The sequence below is a fragment of the Somniosus microcephalus genome, chromosome 7 (assembly GCF_052327205.1).
Source record: "Somniosus microcephalus isolate GS21.2 chromosome 7, FLI_Smic_1.0, whole genome shotgun sequence".
Taxonomy (NCBI): Eukaryota; Metazoa; Chordata; class Chondrichthyes; order Squaliformes; family Somniosidae; genus Somniosus; species Somniosus microcephalus.
In genome coordinates, this window is record NC_140993.1 from 3,063,339 (window position 1) to 3,086,463 (window position 23,125).

Sequence of the window (23,125 nt, forward strand, 5' to 3'; positions counted from 1 at the left end):
TGGGCAGAAACAACAAAAGCCCAAAACAAACTCAATTGCTACTTGGCCCTAAACAGACAATACAACATGGCTGATTACCTGACCATGGTAAAGGATAACAAACTGAGAAAAACCTTGACAAGGTACAGACTTAGCGAACATAGCCTAGCGATCGAAAAAGGTAGACACAGGCAGACCCGGCTACCAAGAGAGGACAGGATATGCTCTCACTGCAGTCAGGGAGTGGTGGAGACAGAGATGCACTTCCTCACAGCTTGCAGAAAATATCAGGGCATAAGGGAGAATTTCTACCCAAAATTCACAAAAATATGCCCGGAATTCAGAAATTTGAATGACGACCAAAAACTCCCATACCTACTAGGGGAAGAGAGAAATTGTGTAACCTTAGCGGCACACTATGTTACAGCTTGCCATAAACAGAGGGACAACCACTAAATATAAGAAAAGAGTATATACAAATTATATGAATGTATATTTATACACTCAGGGATATATCTGTTTATGCACTGTATGGATAGATCTGTATTTTTGTGTTCAACCATGAATGTTTTTCGATGCTTTGGCAACATAAGATGTACCTTGTCATGCCAATAAAGCGATTTGAATTGAATTGAATTGAATTGAGAGGGACTGGGGGAGAGACGGGCAGAGAGGGAGAGAGACATGGGGAGAGAGAGACGGGGAGAGAGAGACGGGGAGAGAGAGACGGGGAGAGAGAGAGAGAGGGAAAGAGGGAGGGAAAGAGGGAGGGGGAGAGTGACGGGGAGAGGGAGAGATGGGGAGGGGGGGAGAGATGATGAGAGATGGGGAGAGAGATGGGGAGAGAGACATGAGGCGAGAATCATTGTGTGATGTTATTGGTGCCTCGCTTGCTCTGTGTAAGCAGTGTCTCATGGCGCCTGTCCATGCGATCCCCGGATCTGGTCTCAGTTACAGCTCACGCTGGGCGGCTGCGTCTGTTCCTCAGGGGGGTGGGTGGGTGAGTGGAGCGAGAGGTTGAGCAGAGAACAAGACTGTTTCTCACCTCGAGGCAGGTGAGTGACGGACACCCGGCGGAACAGACTTTCCTCCCATTGAGGCACCGACACCGCTCACAACCGTCTTCCCATTCGAACCCCGGCTGCAAGACAACACATGAACTCTGTTACTCCCCATGGTGGCTGGAACGTGGGAATGGTCCTGAGCCCACGCTGCCAGACCCATGGAACAGGTGGGGGGGGGGGGGGGGGGAGGGTATGGTGAGGTTGGTGGGGGTGGGGGAGGGGAGGTTGGTGTGGGGGTGGAGGTGGGGTGGGTGCAGGGTGGGGGTCGAGGGTGGGTTGCGGGGGGAGGGGAGGGCGGGTTATAATGATTCAGGGTGGGATTATTGAAATGACCAGCTGGTCTTTCCCTGTCCCCTGTACATGTTTGTAATTCACTGAAGATCAAACTTTACCCATTCCAACCCTTGACCTCTGCCCCTGGGCCGGGCCTTGACCTTTGCCCATGGGCCGGGCCTTGACCTCTGCCCCTGGGCCTTGACCTTGACCTCAATCCCTGCCTCCTGTGGCGGTGCAGTGGGTCAGATGCAGGCCAGAGAGGGGCTGCTGGTCTCTGGTGGGAGTGTGTGTGGTTGGATTGGACCATTGCTGTGTGATGGGCAGGGGCTGTTGGTCTCTGCTGGGAGTGTGTGGGGTTAGATTGGACCATTGCTGTGTGATGGGCAGGGGCTGCTGGTCTCTGCTGGGAGTGTGTGGGGTTGGATTTGACCATTGCTGTGTGATGGGCAGGGGCTGCTGGTCTCTGGTGGGAGTGTGTGTGGTTAGATTGGACCATTGCTGTGTGATGGGCAGGGGCTGCTGGGAGTGTGTGGGGTTAGATTGGACCATTGCTGTGTCATAGAGTCATAGAGTTATACAGCACGGATAGAGGCCCTTCGGCCCATCGTGTCCGCGCCGGCCATCACACCCTGTCTAATCTAATCCCCTATTCCAGCATTTGGTCCGTAGCCTTGTATGCTATGGCATTTCAAGTGCTCATCCAAATGCGTCTTGAATGTTGTGAGGGTTCCAGCCTCCACAACCCTTCCGGGCAGTGAGTTCCAGACTCCAACCACCCTCTGGGTGAAAAAGTTCTCTCTCAAATCCCCTCTAAACCTCCCGCCCTTTACTTTGAATCTGTGCCCCCTAGTTATTGACCCTTCTACTAAGGGAAAAAGCTCCTCAGTATCCATCCTATCTATGCCCCTCATAATTTTGTACACCTCAATCATGTCCCCCCTCAGCCTCCTCTGCTCCAAGGAAAACAAACCCAATCTGCCCAGTCTCTCTTCATAGCTGAAGCGTTCCAGCCCTAGTAGCATCCTGGTGAATCTCCTCTGCACCCTCTCCAAAGCTATCACATCCTTCCTGTAGTGTGGCGACCAGAACTGCACACAGTATTCCAGCTGTGGCCTAACCAGTGTTTTATACAGCTCCATCATAACCTCCTTGCTCTTATATTCTATGCCTCGGCTAATGAAGGCAAGTATCCCATATGCCCTTTTTACCACCTTATCCACCTGTTCCGCCGCCTTCAGGGATCTGTGTACTTGCACACCCAGATCCCTCTGACCCTCCGTCTTGCCTAGGGTCTTACCATTCATTGTGTATTCCCTTGCCTTGTTAGTCCCCCCAAAGTGCATCACCTCGCACTTTTCCGGGTTAAATTCCATTTGCCACTGTTCCGCCCATCTGACCAACCCATCGATATCGTCCTGCAGACTGAGACTACCCTCCTCGCTATTTACCACCCTACCAATTTTTGTATCATCCGCGAACTTACTGATCATACCTTTTACATTCATATGTCACAAAAACAACCTTCGACCATCACCCTCTGCCTTCTGCCACTAAGCCAGTTTTGTATCCAATGTGCCAAGGCACCCTGGATTCCATAGGCTCTTACCTTCTTGACCAGTCTCCTGTGCGGGACTTTATCGAAGGCCTTACTGAAATCCATGTATACCACATCCACTGCGTTACCCTCATCCACACACCTAGTCACCCCCTCAAAAAATTCAATCACATTAGTCAGACATGATCTTCCCTTGACAAAGCCATGTTGACTATCCCTGATTAATCCTTGCCTCTCCAAGTGGAGACAAATTTTGTCCCTCAGAATTTTTTCCAATAATTTTCCTACCACTGATGTTAGGCTCACTGGCCTGTAGTTCCCCGGTTTTTCCCTACTCCCCTTCTTGAATAATGGAACTACATTAGCGGTTCTCCAGTCCTCTGGCACATCCCCTGTGGCCAGAGAGGTTCTGAATATGTGTGTTAGAGCCCCCGCAATCTCTTCCTTTGCCTCACATAGCAGCCTGGGATACATTTCGTCCGGGCCTGGGGATTTATCCATTTTTAGGCCTGCTAAAACCGCCAATACCTCCTCCCTCTCAATGTTAATGTGTTCGAGCATATCACAGTCCCCCCGCCCTATTTCTATGTCTACATCGTCCCTCTCCATAGTGAAAACAGATGCAAAAAATTCATTTAGAACCCCTCCTACATCTTCCGGCTCCACACACAGATTGCCACTTTTGTCCCTAATGGGCCCTATTTTTTCCCTAGTTATCCTCTTACCCTTAATATACTTATAAAACATCTTAGGATTTTCCTTTATTTTGCTCGCCAGTGTTATTTCATGGCCCCTCCTTGATCTCCTAATTTCTTTTTTAAGTATCCCCCTGCACTTTTTGTACTCCTCTAGGGCTTCCTCCGTCTTTAGCCTTTTGTATCTGCCAAAAGCCCTCCTTTTTTTTCTAATCCATTCTCGTATATCCCCTGACATCCACGGTTCCCTGTGGTTTTTGGAACCACCCTTGACCTTTACGGGAACATGTTGCCATTGTATGATCTCAATCTCCCTTCTGAAAGCCTCCCATTGCTCCGATGCGGATTTTTCTACCAGTAGCTGATCCCAGTCCATTTTGGCCAGATCCTGCCTTATCCTATTAAAATCGGCCTTCCCCCAATTTAGAACCTTTATTTCCGGCCCATCCCTGTCCTTTTCCATGACCACCTTAAATCTCACCATATTATGGTCACTGTCACCAAAGTGCTCACCTACTAGCACTTCTTCCGCTTGGCCAGCCACATTCCCTAGAATTAGGTCCAGTACCGCCCCCTCTCTTGTAGGACCTTCTACATGCTGGCTCAAAAAGCTCTCCTGGATGCACTTTACGAATTCTACACCCTCTGTGCCTTTCACACTCTGACTATCCCAGTTAATATTGGGGAAGTTGAAATCCCCCATTATTATTACCCTATTATTTGCACATTTCTCTGAGATTTGCCTACATATCTGTTCCTCTATCTCCCCCTGACTGTTTGGAGGCCTATAGTACACTCCCAGCAAAGTGCTTGCCCCCTTCTTGTTTTTAAGCTCCACCCATATGGCCTCATTAGAGGAACCTGCTAATATGTCATCCCTCCTTACTGCAGTAATTGACTCCTTAATTAATATTGCTACACCCCCTCCTCTTATACCCCCCCCTCTGTCTCGCCTGAAGATTCTGTACCCCGGAATTGTGATGGACAGGGGCTGCTGGTCTCTGGTGGGAGTGTGTGGGGTTGGATTGGACCATTGCTGTGTGATGGGCAGGGGCTGCTGGTCTCTGGTGGGAGTGTGTGGGGTTAGATTGGACCATTGCTGTGTGATGGACAGGGGCTGCTGGTCTCTGGTGGGAGTGTGTGGGGTTGGATTGGACCATTGCTGTGTGATGGACAGGGGCAGTCCCGTGGCCACTCACTGGGTAGATGCTGTCACTGACGATACACTCGCAGTAGGCTGCAGTCACACACTGGCCTGAGCTGTTTCTGTATCTTCCGGTCTCGCACACACAGCCTTTCCCGACCGAGCTGCAACTCGTCGCCACCACTGCATAAACATCTCGGCAAGATCGCTCGCAGGGCTGAGAGTCTGCTGTCCATCCACTCCAAGTCTCGCCCTCAGGGCACTCTGAGGAGCACACATCCGACGTTAGTATCAGACACCACGGACATCAATCCCATCCGAGTTTCCACTTCCCAATCCGGTGACACAGGTTAGTCTCAAACTTTGCAGTGAAATCCAAAAGCTAATTCCACAACTTCAGGAAAAACTAATTAGACCGGGAATGAATACTCCTCCCAGCCGCGGGACAGAGTCACTGAGGGTGGGAGGTCACTGAGGGTGGGAGATGAGGGTTTAAACTAGCCTGGCAGGGGGATGGGAACCTGAGAGTAGATTCAGAAGGGAGGGAAGCAAAGCTGGAAATGGAAGGCAGAAAATTAGTGAGTGAGTTTGGAAGGTAGAGGAAACAAAGGCTCAAAAATAGACAACAAAGGGGTTTAGCAGTGCTAAATGGTATACACTTCAATGCAAGGAGTCTAGGGAATAAGCAGATGAGCTGAGGGCACAAATAGACATGAGGGAGTGTGATATTATAGCTATTACCGAAACATCGCTGAAAGGAGGACAGGGATGGCAGCTCAACATTCCTGGTTACAGGGTTTTCAGACGAGATAGAGAAGGGATAATAAAGGAGGGGAAGTCGCAATTACAGCGGTGAGGAGGGATGATATGTTAAATGGATCATCAAATGAGGGCATATGGGTTAAACTGAAGGACAAAAAATGGGCAATCACACTGCTGGGAGAGTACTATAGACCCCCAAGTAGTCAGCGAGATAGAAGAGCAAATATGTCGGCAAATTTCTGAGAAGTGCAAAAACAATAGGGCAGTAATAGTCGAGGATTTCAACTCCCCCAACTGCAGTGCATCCGTGAGGCTGAGAACTTCGTGGACAGCACGTTTCAGGAGGTGGTCACCCCGCAGCTTAAGAGTGTGCAGGCAGAGAGGGAATGGGTGACCTGCAGACAGAAGAGAAGAGGAGGACCAGGCAGGTAGGGCAGGAATCCCCTGGGTGCATCTCACTCGCTAACCGGTTTTCAGCTCTGACTACTGGTGGGGGTGATGGTACCCTGGGGAGTGCAGCCACAGCCAAGTCCACGGCACCACAGGTGGCTGAGATGCACAGGAGGGGGGGGGGGGGGGAAGGAGGAAGAGTGGGAGAGCATTAGTCATAGGGGATTCGATAGTTAGGGGAGCAGACAGGCGTTTCTGCGGCTGCAGACATGACTCCAGGATGGTATGTTGCCTCCCTGGTGCCAGGGTCAAGGATGTCACTGAGTGGCTGCAGGACACTCTGAGGGGGGAGGGTGAACAGCCAGAGGTCGTTGTCCATATTGGTACCGACGACATCGGTAGAAAAAGGGATGAGGTCCTGCAGGCAGATTTTAGGGAGCTAGGAGAGAGATTAAAAAGCAGGACCTCAAAGGTAGTAATCTCCGGATTACTCCCGGTGCCACGAGCTAGTGAGTACAGGAATAGGAGGATAGAACAGATGAATGTGTGGCTGGAGAGATGGTGCAGGAGGGAGGGCTTTAGATTCCTGGGACATTGGGACTGGTTCTGGGGGAGGTGGGACCTGTACAAGCCGGATGGATTGCACCTCAACAGAGCCGGGACCAATATCCTCACGGGGGGCGGTGGGGTTTGCGAGTGCTGTTGGGGAGGATTTAAACTAGCATTGCAGGGAGATGGGAACCTGAGAGTGGGTTCAGAAGGGAGAGAAGCAAAGCTGGAAATGGAGGGCAGAAAATTCGTAAGTGAGTTTGGAAAGCAGATGAAACAAAGGCTAGAAAATAGACACCAAGGGAGTTTGGCAGTGCTAAATGGTATATACTTCAATGCAAGGAGTCTAGCGAATAAGGCAGATGAGCTAATGGCACAGATAGGCTCGTGGGAGTATGATATTATAGGCATTACTGAGACATGGCTGAAAGAAGGGCAGGAATGGCAGCTCAACATTCCTGGTTACAGGGTTTTCAGACGAGAGAGAGAGGGGGTTAAAAAAGGATGGGGGTCGCAGTATTGATTAAAGAAACAATTACAGCTGTGAGGAGAAGTGATATTTAGAAGGATCATCAAATGAGTCCATATGGGTTGAAGTAATATACTAGCATGGATTGAGAATTGGTTAACAGACAGAAAACAAAGAGTAGGGATAAACGGGTCATTTTCAGGATGGCAGGCTGTGACTAGTGGGGTACCGCAAGGATCGGTGCTTGGGCCTCAGCTATTCACAATCTATATCAATGATTTGGATGAGGGGACTAAATGTAACATTTCCAAATTTGCTGATGATACAAAGCTAGGTGGCAGTGCCAGTTGTGAAAAGGATGTGAAGAGGCTTCAAGGGGATCTCAACAGGCTCAGTGAGTGGGCGAGAACATGGCAGATGGAATATAATAATATGGATAAATGTGAAGTTATCCACTTTGGTAGAAAAAACAGAAAGGCAGAGTATTTCCTAAATGGTGAAAGATTGGGGAATGCAGATGCTCAAAGGGACCTGGGTGTCCTTGTACATGAGTCACTGAAAGTGAATATGCAGGTGCAGCAAAAGCCATTAGGAAGGCAAACGGTATGCTGGCCTTCATTACAAGAGGATTTGAGTACAGGAGTAAAGAAGTCTTACTCCAATTATATAGGGCCTTGGTGAGACCACACCTGGAGTACTGTGTACAATTTTGGTCTCCTTACCTAAGGAAGGATATACTTGCCATAGAGGGAGTGCAATGAAGGTTCACGAGATTGATTCCTGGGATGGCGGGACTGTCGTGTGAGAAGAGATTGAGTAAACTAGGCCTGTATTCTCTTGAATTCAGAAGAATGAGAGGGGATCACATTGAAGCATACAAAATTATTACAGGGCTTGATAGGGTGGATGCTAGGAAAATATTTCCCTTGGCTGGGGAGTCTAGAACCAGGGGCCACAGCCTCAGGATAAAGGGTAGGCCATTCAGGACTGAGATGAGAAGAAATTTCTTCACCCAGAGGGTGGTGAATCTTTGGAATTCACTACCCCAGAGGGCTGTGGAGGCTCAGTCATTGGGTATATTCAAAACAGAAGTCGATAGATTTCTGACTAGTAAAGGGCATCAAGGGATATGGCGATAGGGCCAGTGAATGGAGTTGAGGCAGAAGATCAGCCATGATCTCATTGAATGGCGGAGCAGGCTCGAAGGGCCGAATGGCCGACTCCTGCTCCTATTTCTTATGTTATTATGTTCTTAACTAAAGAACAAAAAAGGGGCAATCACACTGTTAGGAGCGTACTATAGACCCCCAAACAGTCAGAGGGAAATAGAAGAGCAAATTTGAGGCAAGTTTCTGTCAAGTGCAAAAACAATAGGACAGTAATAGTGGGGGATTCCAATTACCCCAATATTAACTGGGATACTACCAGAGTAAAGGGTATAGAGGGCACAGAATTCCTGAATTGCATTCTGGAGAACTTTTTTAGCCAATATGTAGCAAACCCAACAAGGGGGGGGGGCGGGAGGTGTGGTTCTGGATTTTGTTTTAGGGATTGAAGTGGGGCAGGTGGAAGGGGCATCAGTGGGAGAGCATTTTTGTGGTAGTGACCATAATTCAGTTAGTTTTATCATAATTATGGAAAAGGACGAAGAAAAAACAGGAGTAAAGGTTCTAAATTTGGGGAAGGGCTGTTTTACTAGGTTGAGAAGTGATTAGCAAAAGTGGACTGGAGTTACTTGAAAGTAAATCAGTGTCAGAACAGTGGGAGATATATGGAGTTCAGGGTGAACATGTTCCCACAAAGAAAAAGGGTAGAACTGCCACATTTAGAGCCACCTGGATGACAAGGTGCTTACAGGGTAAGATAAGGCAAAAAAGGGAAGCCTATATTAGATATCTCGTGAGCTCAATACTGCAGAAAGCCTAGAGGAGTATCAGAATCAATTCTGAGGGACAATATAACATTATGAGGGGATAGGAAGGACCTATTTCCCTTAGCAGAGGGGTCAAGAACCAGGGGGCAGAGATTTAAAGTAGTTGGTAGGAGGTTTAGGGGGGAGATGAGGAAATAAATTTTCACCCAGAGGGTGGTGGGGGTCAGGAACTCACTGCCTGAAAGGGTGGGAGAGGCAGAAACACTCATCGCATTTAAAAAGTACTTGGCTATGCACCTGAAGTGCCGTAACCGACAGGGCTATGGACCAAGAGCTGGAACGTGGGATTAGGCTGGATAGCTCTTTTCCAACCGCCACAGACACGATGGGCCAAATGGCCTCCTTCTGTGTCATAATTTTTCTATGACTCTATGGCCTAGAAATTGGGTTGTGGCGCCAAAGTGGCACAAAAGTCGGCTGAGCGCAGGATTTAGCGCAGCGATCGGTGTGATACCGACCGCCAGAAATTCAGTTTCTGTGCCCCTCGAGGGAGACGGGGCGAGGCTCGAGGCGCTCCGCGTCCCTCTTAGGGCGCTGAAACTGATTATCGCAGCGCAACGTGCCGCAGTGCCACCCGCTGTGGCACGGCACGCTGCGGTACTGCAGGCCTTCCTCCCACTGTTAAGGGGGAGGTGCCTGCAACAGCGCGATCCCCGCTCGCGAGTGCCGGCAAATGAGCCCGGCACCAAGGAGAAGTGCCGGGCTCTCGGGAAACAGCCGGCAATGCCGCCGGGGGGGGGTTAGGAGGCCGGGGATGGAGGTGCTGGCAGGCGGCCGCCCCGCACCTCCACCTTAACTAGCGCCGCTGCCGGCACAGTAAGGCCCCGTGAACCAGGCGCGGGTAGCGAGCGGCGCAACTGCCTAACGCCACCATTAGCGCCCCTACTGAATATCGCCGGAGGCGCAGCCAGTGGCGCTACAGCCACTGACTGCCTCTTTAGGCGCTAACAGGTGGCGCTACTCACCCAATTTCTCCCCCTATGATTCTAACATTAACCGGGATAGAATCAGTGTGAAAGGTATAGAGGGCACAGAATTCTTAAAATGCATTCAGGAGAACTTTTTTAGCCAGTACATAGCAAGCCCAACAAGAGAGGGGGCGGTTCTGGACTTACAGTTTTAGGGAATGAAGCTGGGCAGGTGGAAGAGGTATCAGTGGGAGAGCATTTTGGTGGAAGTGATCATAATTCAGTTAGATTTAGCGTAGTTATGGAAAAGGACAGAGATAGACCAGGAGTAAAAGTTCTCAATTGGGGAAAGGCCAATTTTACTAAGCTGAGATGTGATTTAGCAAAAGTGGACTGGAAACAACTACTTGAAGGTAAATCAGTGTCAGAGCAGTGGGAGGCATTCAAGGAGGAGATAGTGAGAGTTCAGAGCAAGTATGTTCCCACAAAGAAAAAGGGGTGGGACTAACAAACCTCGAGCCCCTTGATGTCAAGGGACATACAGGGTAGGATAAGGCAAAAAAGGAAGCTTATCATAGAAATTTACAGCACAGAAGGAGGCCATTCGGCCCATCGTGTCTATGCTGGCCGACAAAAAGCTCTCCACCCTAATCCCACTGTCCAACTCTTGGTCCGTAGCCCTGTAGGTTACGGCACTTCAAGTGCATATCCAAGTACTTTTTAAATGTGATGAGGGTTCCTGCCTCTACCACCCTTTCAGGCAGTGAGATCCAGACTCCCACCACCCTCTGGGTGAAGAAATTTCTGCTCACATCTCCTCTAAACCTCCGACCAATTACTTTAAATCTGTGCCCCCTGGTTATTGACCCCTCTGCTGAGGGAAATAGGTCCTTCCTATCCACTCTATCTAGGTCCCTCATAATTTTATACACCTCAATTAGGTCTCCCCTCAGCCTCCTCTGCACCAAAAAAAAACAACCCCAGCCGATCCAGTCTTTCCTCATAGCTAAAATTCCCCAGTCCTGGCAACATCCTCGTAAATCGCCTCTGTACCCTCTCCAGAAACCGAGATGTCAGATACTGAGAGCTCAATACTGCAGAAACCCTAGAGGACTATAGAAAATGTAGGGGTGAAATTAAAAAAGAAATTAGGAAAGCAAAGAGAGGGCATGGAAAAATATTGGCAAGTAAAATCAAGGAAAACCCAAAGATGCTTTATAAATGCATAAAAAGCATGAGGAGAAGTAAAGAAAGAGTCGGGCCTATTAGAGACCATAAAGGTAACCTGTGTGTGGAGGCGGAAGACGTGGGATTGGTTCTGAATGAATACTTTGCGTCTGTCTTCACAGAAGAGAGGGACGATGCAGACATTGTAGTTAAGGAGGATGAGTGTGAAATATTAGATGGGATAGACATAGAGAGAGAGAGAGGAAGTATTAAGGGCTTTAGGCATCTTTGAAAGTGGACAAATCGCCAGGCCCAGATGAAATGTATCCCAGACTGTTGAGACAAGTAAGGGGGGAAATATCAGAGGCTCTGACCATCATTTTCCAATCATCTCTGGCGACAGGTAAAGAAACATAGAAGATAGGAGCAGGAGTAGGCCATTCGGCCCCTCGAGCCTGCTCTGCCATTCAACAAGATCATGGCTGATCATCCAAACTTAGTACCCTGTCCCTGCCTTCTCCCCATACCCCTTGATCCCTTTAGCCTTAAGAAATATATCTAACTCCTTCTTGAATATATTTAATGAATTGGCATCAACTGCCCTCTGTGGTAGAGAATTCCACAGGTTCACCACTCTCTGGGTGAAGAAATTCCTCCTCATCTCTGTCCTAAATGGCTTACCCCTTATCTTTAGACTGTGACCCCTGGTACTGGACTCCCCGGCCATCGGGAACATCCTTCCTGCATCTAGTCTGTCTAGTCCTGTTAGAATTTTATAAGTTTCAATGAGATCCCCTCTCATTCTTCTAAACTCCAGCGAATATAAGCCTAATAGACCCAATCTCTCTTCATAAGTCATTCCTGCCATCCCAGGTATCAGTCAGGTGAATCTTCACTGCACTCCCTCCATGGTAAGAACATCCTTCCTCAGATAAGGCAACCAAAACTGCACACAATACTCAAGGTGTGGTCTCACCAAGGCCCTGTACAACTGCAGCAAGACATCCTTGCTCCTGCACTCGAATCCTCTCGCTATGAAGGCCAACATACCATTTGCCTTCTTAACCGCCTGCTGCACCTGCATGCTTAGCTTCAGTGACTGGTGCACAAGGACACCCAGGTCTCGTTGCACTTCCCCTTTTCCCAATCTATTGCCGTTCAGATAATAATCTGTCTTCCTGTTTTTGCCACCAAATTGGATAACCTCGCATTTATCAACATTATACTGCATTTGCCATGCATCTGCCCAATCACCCAACCTGTCCAAATCATACTGGAGTTTCTCTGCATCCTCCTCACAGCACACACGCCCACCCAGTTTTGTGTCATCTGCAAACTTGGAGATATTACATCCAATTCCCTCATCTAGATCATTAATATATATTGTGAATAGCTGGGGTCCTAGCACCGATCCCTGCGGTATCCCACTAGTCACTGCCTGCCACTCGGAAAAATACCCATTTATTCCAACTCTTTGCTTCCTGTCTGCCAACCAGTTCTCTATCCAAGTCAGTGCCTTACCCCCAATCCCATGTGCCTTAACTTTACACGCTAATCTCTTATGCGGGACCTTATCGAAAGCCTTCTGAAAGTCCAAATACACCACATCCACTGGTTCTCCCTTATCTATTCTACCAGTTAGATCCTCAAAAAATTCCAGTAGATTAGTCAAGCATGATTTACCTTTTGTAAATCCATGTTGACTTTGTCCGATCCTGTCACTGTTTTCCAAGTGCTCTGCTATTACATCTTTTATAATGGACTCTAGCATTTTCCCCACTACCGATGTCAGGCTTACCGGTCTGTAATTCCCCGTTTTCTCTCTACCACCTTTTTTGAATAGTGGGGTAACATTAGCTACCCTCCAATCCATGGGAACTGTTCCAGAGTCTATAGAATTTTGGAAGATGACCAGCAATGCATCAACTATTTCTAGGGCCACTTCCTTAAGTACCCTAGGATGTAGATTATCAGGCCCTGGGGATTTATCGGCCTTCAATCCCGTCAATTTTCCTAACACCATTTCCCTACAAATACTGATTTCTTTCAGTTCCTCCCTCTCATTGGACCCTATGTTCCCCGACATTTCTGGGAGGTTATTTGTGTCCTCCCTTGTGAAGACAGAACTAAAGTATGTATTTAATTGGTCAGCCATTTCTTTGTTCCCCATTATAAATTCCCCTGATTCTGACTGCAAGGGACCTACGCTTGACTTCCGTAATCTTTTTCTCTTCACATATCTGTAGAAGCTTTTACAGTCAGTTTTTATGTTCCCTGCAAGCTTACTCTCATATTCAATTTTCCCCCTCTTAATTAATCCCGTTGCCCTCCTTTGCTGAATCCTAAACTGCTCCCAATCCTCAGGTTTGCTGCTTTTTCTGGCCAATGCATATGTCCTCTCCTTGGATCTAATGTCATCCCTAATGTCCCTTGTTAGCCACGGTTGATTCACCTTTTTTGTTTTATTTTTATGCCAAACAGGGATGAACAAATTCTGTTGTTCATCCATGCGATCTTTGAATGTTTGCCATTGCCTATTCACTGTCAACCCTTTGAGTACATTCCCCAATCAATCCTAGCCAAATCGCACCTCATACCATCGTAGTTTCCTTTATTTAAATTCAGGACCCTAGTCTCAGAGTCAACTACTTCACGCTCCATCTTAACGAAGAATTCTATCATATTATGATCACTCCTCCCCAAGGGGCCTCGCACAACAAGATTGCTAATTAATCCTTTCTCATTACATAATACCCAGTCTAAGATGGCCTGCTCTCTAGTTGGTTCCTCAACATATTGGTCCAGGAAACCATCCCATATACATTCTAGGAATTCCTCCTCCACAGTATTGTTACTAATTTGGTTAGCCCAATCTATATGTAGATTAAAGTCACCCATGATAACAGCTGTGCCCTTATTGCACGCTTCTCTAATTTCCCATTTAATGCCGTCCCCATGCGGTGCAGGACGACTGGAGGACTGCCAACGTGGTACCATTGTTTAAAAAGGGAGAAAGGGATAGACCGAGCAATTATAGGCCAGTCAGCCTAACGTCAGTGGTGGGCAAATTATTGGAAATAATTCTGAGGGACAGTTTTAATCATTATTTAGAAAGGCACAGATTAATCAAGGGCATGATTAAGAAGTTTGCAGCTGATGCAAAAATTGGCTGTGTGGTTGTTAGTGAGGAAGAAAGCTGTAGACTGCAGGAAGATATCAATGGACTGGTCAACAGAAAAGTGGCAAATGGAATTTAATCCGGAGAAGTGTGAGGTAATGCATTTGGGGAGGGCTAACAAGGCAAAGGAATACACAATAAATGGTCGGATACTGAAGTGCAGAGGAACAGAGGGACCTTGGAGTGCATGTCCACAGATCCCTGAAGGTAGCCGGACAGGTAGAAAAGATGGTTAATAAGGCATACGGGATACTTTCTTTTATTAGCTGACGCACAGAATATAAGAGCAGGGAGGTTATGCTTGAACTGTATAAAACGCTAGTTAGGCCACAGCTAGAATACTGCGTGCAGTTCTGGTCACCACATTACTCTTCTTCTTAGGTGGAACCGAGGATGACTTGCTTCCACATTAAAAATGAGTTCTCAGGTGACTGATGAGTCCAATGCGGGACCTACAGTCTCTGTCACAGGTGGGGCAGACGGTGGTTGAAGGGGCGGGTGGGTGGGGTGTTTGGGTTGACGTGCGCTGCTTGCGCTTGGCTTCCACTTGCTCCCGGCGAAGAAACTCGAGGACACAAAGCTGGGTGGGAGGGTAAGCTGTGAGGAGGATGTCATGAAACTCCAGTACGATTTGGACAGGTTAGGTGATTGGGCAGAAACATGGCAGATGCACTATAATGTGGATAAATGTGAGGTTATCCACTTTGGTGGCAAAAACAGGAAGGCAGATTATTATTTGAATGGCAATAGATTGGGAGAAGGGGAAGTGCAAAGCGACCTGGGTGTTTTTGTACACCAGTCGCTGAAGGTAAGCATGCAGGTGCAGCAGGCGGTTAAGAAGGCAAATGGTATGTTGGCCTTCGTAGCAAGAGGGTTCGAGTACAAGAACAAGGATGTCTTGCTACAGTTGTACAGGGCCTTGGTGAGACCGCACCTTGAGTATTGTGTGCAGTTTTGGTTGCCTTATCTGAGGAAGGACGTTCTTGCCATGGAAGGAGTGCAGCAAAGATTCACCAGGCTGATACCTGGGATGGCAGGAATGACGTATGAGGAGAGATTGTGTTGATTGGGCTTATACTCACTGGGGTTTAGAAGATTGAGAGGGGATCTCATCAAAACCTATAAAATTCTGTCAGGCCTGGACAGACTCGATGCTGGAAGAATGTTCCTGATGGTCGGGGAGTCCAGAGCCAGGGGTCATAGTCTAAGGATAAGGGGTAGGACATTTAGGACTGAAATGAGGAGGAATTTCTTCACCCAGAGAGTGGTGAACCTGTGGAATTCTCTGCCACAGAGGGCGGTGGAGGCCAGTTCATTAAATATATTCAAGAAAGAGTTGGATATATTTCTTAAGGCTAAAGGTATCAAGGGATATGGGGAGAAGGCAGGGACCGGGTACTGAATTTGGATGATCAGCCATGATCTCGTTGAATGGTGGAGCATGCTCGAGGGGCCGAATGGCCTACTCCTGCTCCTATCTTCTATGTTTCTATGTTCGGTGCCTTCCCGGATGCTTCTCCTGCACTTTGTGCGGTCTTGGGCCAGGGATTCCCAGGTGTCGGTGGGGGATGTTACACTTTTTCAAGGAGGCTTTGAGGGTGTCCTTGAAGCGTTTCCTCTGCCCACCTGGGGCTCTCTTGCCGTGTTGGAGCTCCGAGTAGAGCGCTTGTTTTGGGAATCTCGTATCGGGCATGCGGACAATGTGACCCGTCCATCGGAGCTGATCGAGTGTGGTCAAAGCTTCGATGCTGGGGATGTTGGCCTGAGCGAGAACACCGACGTTGGTGCGGCTATCCTGCCAATGGATTTGCAGGATCTTGCGGAGGCAGCTTTGGTGGTACCTCTCCAGTGCCTTGAGGTGCCTGCTGTACATGGTCCATGTCTCTGAAGCATACAGGAGGGAATCACTACTGCCCTGTAGACCATGAGTTTGGTGCCGGGTTTGAGGTCCTGGTCTTCAAACACTCTCTTCCTCAGGCGACCGAAGGCTGCACTGGCACACTGAAGGCGGTGTTGGACTTCGTCATCGACATCTGCCCTTGTTGACAGTAGGCTCTCGAGGTATGGAAAGTGGTCCACGTTGTCCAAGGCCTTGTGGTGGATTTTGATAATCAGGGGGCAGTACTGTGTGGCGGGGGCAGGTTGGTAGAGGACCTTTGTCTTACGGATGTTTAGTGTAAGGCCCATGCTCTCGTACGCTTCGGTAAAGGTGTTGACGATAGTTTGGAGTTCGACCTCCGAGTGAGCGCAGACGCAAGCGTCGTCTACATACTGTAATTCGACGACAGAGGATGGGACGACCTTGGATCTGGACTGGAGGCGACGGAGGTTGAACAGTTTCCCGTTTGTTCTGTAAATTAGCTCCACTCCAGTGGGGAGCTTACTGAGGGTGAGATGGAGCATTGCAGCAAGGAAGATTGAGAAGAGCGTTGGTGCGATGACACAGCCTTGCTTGACCTCGGTCCGTAGATGAATTGGGCCTGTGGTGGAACCGTTGGTCAGGATCACGGCTTGCATGTTGTCGTGAAGCAGGCAGAGGATGGTGACAAACTTTTGAGGGCAGCCGAATTTGAGGACACTCCATAATCCCTCACGGTTGACAGTGTCAAAGGCCTTTGTGAGATCAAAGAAGGCCATGTACAGCGGTTGGTGCTGTTCCCTGCATTTCTCTTTTAATTGACGTGCGGTGAAGATCATGTCCATTGTGTCCCTTACATAGCAACATAGAAGATAGGAGCAGGAGTAGGCCATTCGGCCCTTCGAGCCTGCTCCGCCATTCAACGAGATCATGGCTGATCATCCAAACCCTAGCAGCCGGTCCCTACACCGACAACCATCCCACCCAAGCCCTATCCCCGTAACCCCGTAACCCCACGTATTTAATCCCCCCTAACACTAAGGGCCAATTTTTTATCATGGCCAATCAACCTAACCCGCACACCTTTGGACTTAGTGGCACAGATTAATCAAGGGCATGATTAAGAAGTTTGCAGATGATACAAAAATTGTCTGTGTGTTTGATAGTGAGGAAGAAAGCTCCAGACTGCAGGAAGATATCAATGGACTGGTCAGGTGGGCAGAACAGTGGCAAATGGAATTCAATCTGGAGAAGTGTGAGGTAATGCATTTGGGGAGGGCTAACAAGGCAAGGGAATACACATTAAATGGTAGGACACCGAGTAGTGCAGAAGATCAGAGGGACCTTGGAGTGCATGTCCACAGATCCCTGAAGGTAGCAGGACAGGTAGATAAGGTGGTTAAGAAGGCATACGGGGTACTTGCCTTTATTAGCCGAGGCATAGAATATAAGAGCAGGGGGGTTATGCTTGAACTGTATAAAACACTAGTTAGGCCACAGCTAGAATACTGCGTGCAGTTCTGGTCACCACATTACAGGAAGGATGTGATTGCACTAGAGAGGGTACAGAGGAGATTTACGAGGATGTTGCCTGGGCTGGGGAACCTTAGCTATGAGGAAAGACTGGATCGGCTGGGTCTGTTTTCTTTGGAACAGAGGAGGCCGAGGGGAGACCTAATTGAGGTGTATAAAATTATGAGGGGCCTAGATATAGTGGACAGGAAGGACCGATTTCCCTAGTAGAGAGGTCAATAACCAGGGGGCACAGATTTAAAGTAATTGGTAGAAGGATTAAAGGGGATTTGAGGAGACATATTTTTCACCCAGAGGGTGGTGGGGGTCTGGAACTCACTGTCTGAGGAGGGTGGGAGAGGCAGAAACCCTCATCACATTTAAAAAATAACCTGCAGGGCTACGGACCAAGAGCTGAAAGGTGGGATTAGGCTGGAGAGCTCCGTCAGCTGGCACAGATACGATGGGCCGAATGGCCTCCTTCTGGGCTGTGAATTTCGCTGATTCTCGGAGGTGGGGCTACTGAGAGTGGGAGGTGGGTTTACGCTATGACCAACGCTCTCGCTAAGCTGCGTGGCCGAGGGACCGGCTTTTCCAATGTTAAAAAACTGTGAATGTGCACCCAACAACATTCGGGGGAACACTGGTCTGACTGCCTGCCCCTGTCTCTATGGGGTGTAGACTTGCTGTGAGCTGTTCCTTACCTTCACAGTCTGATTCTGAACAGTGGAAAACTCCCCTCTGACAGACACTGCAAAAGAAATTCTCAAACAGTGAAACTCTACAAATTTGCAACATCTTACAATTCTGGAGTAACCTTTGGATCAGAACAGGCCTGAAGGTTAGAACGGAAGATCTAACCCCAGAAACACGGCCATTACAACACAGGAACACAGCATTCGCACCATCGAGTCCGTCTGGGCGTTTACCCTCCAACTGCACAAATATTCCCGGTCAGTCCGGCCCGGCTACGGGCGGTCAGTCCGGCCCGGCTACGGTCGGTCAGTCCGGCCCGGCTACGGGCAGTCAGTCCGGCCCGGCTACGGGCGGTCAGTCCGGCCCGGCTACGGGCGGTCAGTCCGGCCCGGCTACGGGCGGTCAGTCCGGCCCGGCTACGGGCGGTCAGTCCGGCCCGGCTACGGGCGGTCAGTCCGGCCCGGCTACGGGCGGTCAGTCCGGCCCGGCTACGGGCGGTCAGTCCGGCCCGGCTAACTCACTGGCTCCAGGGAGGGAGAGAGGGCAACACATCCCACTCCCTTTGCCCCACTGATCTGCCGGAGAGCTCACTGCAGAAGGTGAGTGACTGCTGGAAAGACTCTGTCACCAATCCGTCCAGGCTGGAGCCCAGAGACTGTACGGGAGCTGCCAGATCCGCCACCAACGCCGGGGGGGTGGGGGGTGACACTGACTCCTGCTGTAAGATCACAGCTGCAGCGTTGCGGGGGGTTGACCAGTGACCACGCTCCCTGGGGTGAGATGCAGAGTGTTGACATAATGCAAGGTGACCAAACAGGCTGGAGGTGAACGCCTTCATACCCTCAGCCAGTGCTGAAGCTCCGTGGCAGGCCTCCCGATACCTGGTACAGCGAGGGGCCAGGAGCTTCCTTCTCAGCGCTGGGCTCTTGAACTCCGTATCTTTGCCCTGCTGGGAGAGAACCTCACCTGACACCCGCTCCCGTCCGACAGCCGAGCACCCAACATCCGCCCGTACACCCGTCCACCCAAAACACGGCCACCCACCTGCCCAACACCAGCACGTCAGAGACCTGCCCGCCCAATTTACCAACCAATGTCCTCCTGCAATCTCATTCCTCCCCAGTTGGCATGCCCTAATTTGGTATCAGCAAACTTCATTATCATTCTACAGTGTCAGCTGTGGCTGAGTGGGTCTCTCTCGCCTCTGAGTCAGAAGGTTGTGGGTTCAAGTCCCACTCCAGAGACTTGAGCACATAATCCAGGCTGACACTCTAGTGCAGTACTGAGGGAGTGCTGCACTGTCGGAGGGGCAGTACTGAGGGAGCGCCGCACTGTCGGAGGGGCAGTACTGAGGGAGCGCCACACTGTCGGAGGGGCAGTACTGAGGGAGCGCCGCACTGTCGGAGGGGCAGTACTGAAGGAGCGCCGCACTGTCGGAGGGGCAGTACTGAAGGAGTGCCGCACTGTCGGAGGGGCAGTACTGAGGGAGCGCCGCACTGTCGGAGGGGCAGTACTGAGGGAGTGCTGCACTGTCGGAGGGGCGGTACTGAGGGAGCGCTGCACTGTCAGAGGGGCAGTACTGAGGGAGCGCCGCACTGTCGGAGGGGCAGTACTGAGGGAGCGCCGCACTGTCGGAGGTGCCGTCTTTCGGGTGAGATGTTAAACCGAGGTCCCGTCTGCTCTCTCAGGTGGATGTAAAAAAGCCCGTGGCACTATTTTGAAGAGCAGGGGAGTTCTGGGCAATATTTATCCCTCAATCAATAGCACGATAAACCTGATGATCTGGTCATTATCACACTGCTGTGTGTGGGAGCTTGCTGTGCGGAATTGGCTGTAAAGCGCTTTGGGATGTCCTGAGGCCGTTATTTAAATGAACAATTGATATAGAAGCACAAGTCTTTCTTTTTACAATGTCCAAGAGCTGCCTGCACTGGACCACTCCCCACATCCGTCAATCCAAGGATCACTCCATTTATCCCGACTCGATGATTTCCGTCCCCCAGATATTGATAAATCCATCTACATCCCTTTGGTGCAATGAGTTTAGTTTCTATAACGATGTAACATAGAAAAAAAATAGGAGCAGGAGTCGGCCATTCGGCCCTTCGAGCCTGCTCCGCCATTCAATATGATCAGGGCTGATCCTCTATCTCAATACCATATTCCCGCTCTCTCCCCACACCCCTTGATGCCTTTTGTGTCTAGAAATCTATCTCCTTCTTAAATATATTCAGTGACTTGGCCTCCACAGCCTTCTGTGGTAGAGAATTCCACAGGTTCACCACCCTCTGAGTGAAGAAATTTCTCCTCCTCTCAGTCCTAAATATTCTACCCCGTATCCTGAGACTGTGACCCCTCATTCTAGACCTCCCAGCCAGGGGAAACATCCTTCCCGCATCCAGTCGGTCTAGCCCTGTCAGAATTTTATACGTTTCAATGAGATCCCCTCTCATTCTTCTAAACTCTAGTGAATACAGGCCTAGTCGACCCAATCTCTCCTCATACGACAGTCCTGCCATCCCAGGAATCAGTCTGGTGAACCTTCGCTGCACTCCCTCTATGGCAAGTATATCCTTTCTTAGGTAAGGAGACCAAAACTGCACACAGTACTCCAGGTGTGGTCTCACCAAGGCCCTGTATAACTGTAGTAAGACATCCTTGCTCCTGTACTCAAATCCTCTTGCAATGAAGGCCAACATACCATTTGCCTTCCTAACTGCTTGCTGCACCTGCATGTTTGCTTTCAGTGACTGGTGTACAAGGACACCCAGGTCCCTTTGTACATCAACATTTCCCAATCTATCACCATTTAAATAATACTCCGCCTTTCTGTTTTTCCCACTTGAAGTGGATAACTTCACATTTATCCACATTATACTGTATCTGCCATGTATTTGCCCACTCACTCAACTTGTCTAAATCGCCTTGAAGCCTCTTTGCATCCTCCTCATAACTCACAATCCCACCTAGTTTCGTGTCATCAGCAAACTTGGAAATATTACATTTGGTTCCCTCACCCAAATCATTGATATATATTGTGAATAGCTGGGGCCCAAGCACTGATCCCTGCGGTACCCCACTAGTCACCGCCTGCCACCCCGAAAAAGACCCATTTATTCCTACTCTCTGTGACGATAGCAAAATACTGCGGATGCTGGAAATCTGAAATAACAACAGAAAATGCTGGAAAAACTCAGCAGGCCAGGCAACATCCGTGGAGAGAGAAACAGAGTTAACGTTTCGGGTCGAAACCCTTCGTCAGGACTGAGAGACAAAAAGGCAGGAAATGAAAAGAATAAAAGGCAGTTTGGGGGCTGGGAAATGGGGGAGGGGATGGAAGAAGAGACATTAAGAGATATTCAAGGCGAGACGAGATGGTAATAGGACAGGTAAAGAAACAGACAATGGCTCGAGATGAAGTGTGAAATGCGCTGGCAGAGTGAGCGACAGCTGCCTTGTGGGAGAGAGAGAAAGGAAAAGTCACAAACCAAAAGTGTGGATAAAAATATAAAAATGTAATAGGGGCCGAGGTTATGATCTGAAATTGTTGAACTCGATGTTGAGTCCGGAAGGCTGTAAAGTGCCTAGTCGGAAGATGAGGTGCTGTTCCTCGAGTTTACGTTGAGCTTCCGTGGAACAATGCAAGAGGCCAAGGACGGTGAGGTCTGAGTGGGAATGGAGCGGTGAATTAAAATGACAGGCGACCGGAAGCTCGGGGTCCCCCTTACGGACTGAACGAAGGTGTTCCGCAAAGCGGTCACCCAATCTACGTTTGGTCTCCCCAATGTAGAGGAGACCACATCGTGAGCAGCGAATACAGTATACTAGATTGCAAGAAGTACAAGTAAATCGCTGTTTCACCTGGAAGGGGTGTTTGGGGCCCTGGACAGTGGGAAGGGAGGAGGTAAAAGGGCATGTGTTGCATCTCCTGCGCTTGCACGGGAAGGTGCCGAGCGAAGGGGAAGGGGTGCTGGGGGTGATAGAGGAGTGGACTAGGGTGTCTCGGAGGGAGCGGTCCCTGCGGAATGCTGAAAGGGGAGGGGAGGGGAGGGGAAGATGCGTTTGGTGGTGGGATCACGTTAGAGGTGGTGGAAATGGCGGAGGATGATCCGTTGAATGTGGAGGCTGGTGGGGTGAAAGATGAGGACAAGGGGAACCCTATCATGGTTCCAGGAGGGAGGGGCAGGGGTGAGGGCAGAAGTGCAGGAGATAGAACGGACACGGTCGAGGGCCGTGTCAACCACAGTAGAGGGGAATCCTCGGTTGAGGAAAAAGGAAGACGTGTCGGAAGCACTGGTGTGAAAGGTGGCATCATCAGAGCAGATGTGGCGGAGATGGAGAAACTGAGAGAATGGAATAGAGTCCTTACAGGAAGCGGGGTGGGAGGAAGTGTAGTCCAGGTAGCTGTGTGAGTCAGTGGGCTTGTAGTGAATTTTGGTCAATAACCTATCCTCAGAGATGGAGATGGGGAAGTCGAGGAAGGGAAGGGAAGAGTCGGAGATGGACCATGTGAAGGTGAGGGAAGGGTGGAAATTGGAGACAAAGTGAATGAAATTATCTCATTCAGGGCGAGAGCAGGAAATGGCACCGATACAATCATCAATGTACCGGAAAAAGAGGTGAGGGAGGGGACCCAAGTAGGACTGGAACAAAGAGTGTTCCACATATCCCACGAAAAGGCAGGCATAGCTAGGACCCATGCGGGTACCCATAGCAACACCTTTGATTTGGAGGAAATGAGTGGAGTTAAAGGAGAAGTTGTTCAATGTGAGAACAAGTTCAGCCAGGCGGAGGAGGGTGGTGGTGGATGGGGACTGGTCGGGCCTCTGTTCAAGGAAGAAGCGGAGCGCCCTCAGGCCATCCGGGTGGGGGATGGAGGTGTAGAGGGATTGTACGTCCATGGTGAAAAGGAGGTGGTTGGGGCCAAGAAACCGGAAACTGTTAAAGTGGCGGAGGGCGTCCGAAGAGTCGCGGATGTAGGTGGGAAGAG

General features: G+C 49.6%; 1 protein-coding gene across 1 annotated transcript in view; it reads right to left on the minus strand.

The window, feature by feature from the left end:
- Window positions 1-23,125, minus strand: part of sspo (SCO-spondin) — a 546,162-nt gene that overhangs the window by 22,005 nt on the left and 501,032 nt on the right. The window contains exons 53-55 of the mRNA XM_085993923.1: window positions 18,144-18,190; window positions 4,769-4,977; window positions 1,025-1,120 (exon numbers count right to left, since the gene is read on the minus strand). Coding sequence (XP_085850049.1) covers window positions 1,025-1,120; window positions 4,769-4,977; window positions 18,144-18,190 — 352 coding nt within the window. The remainder of the gene's footprint in view (window positions 1-1,024; window positions 1,121-4,768; window positions 4,978-18,143; window positions 18,191-23,125) is intronic.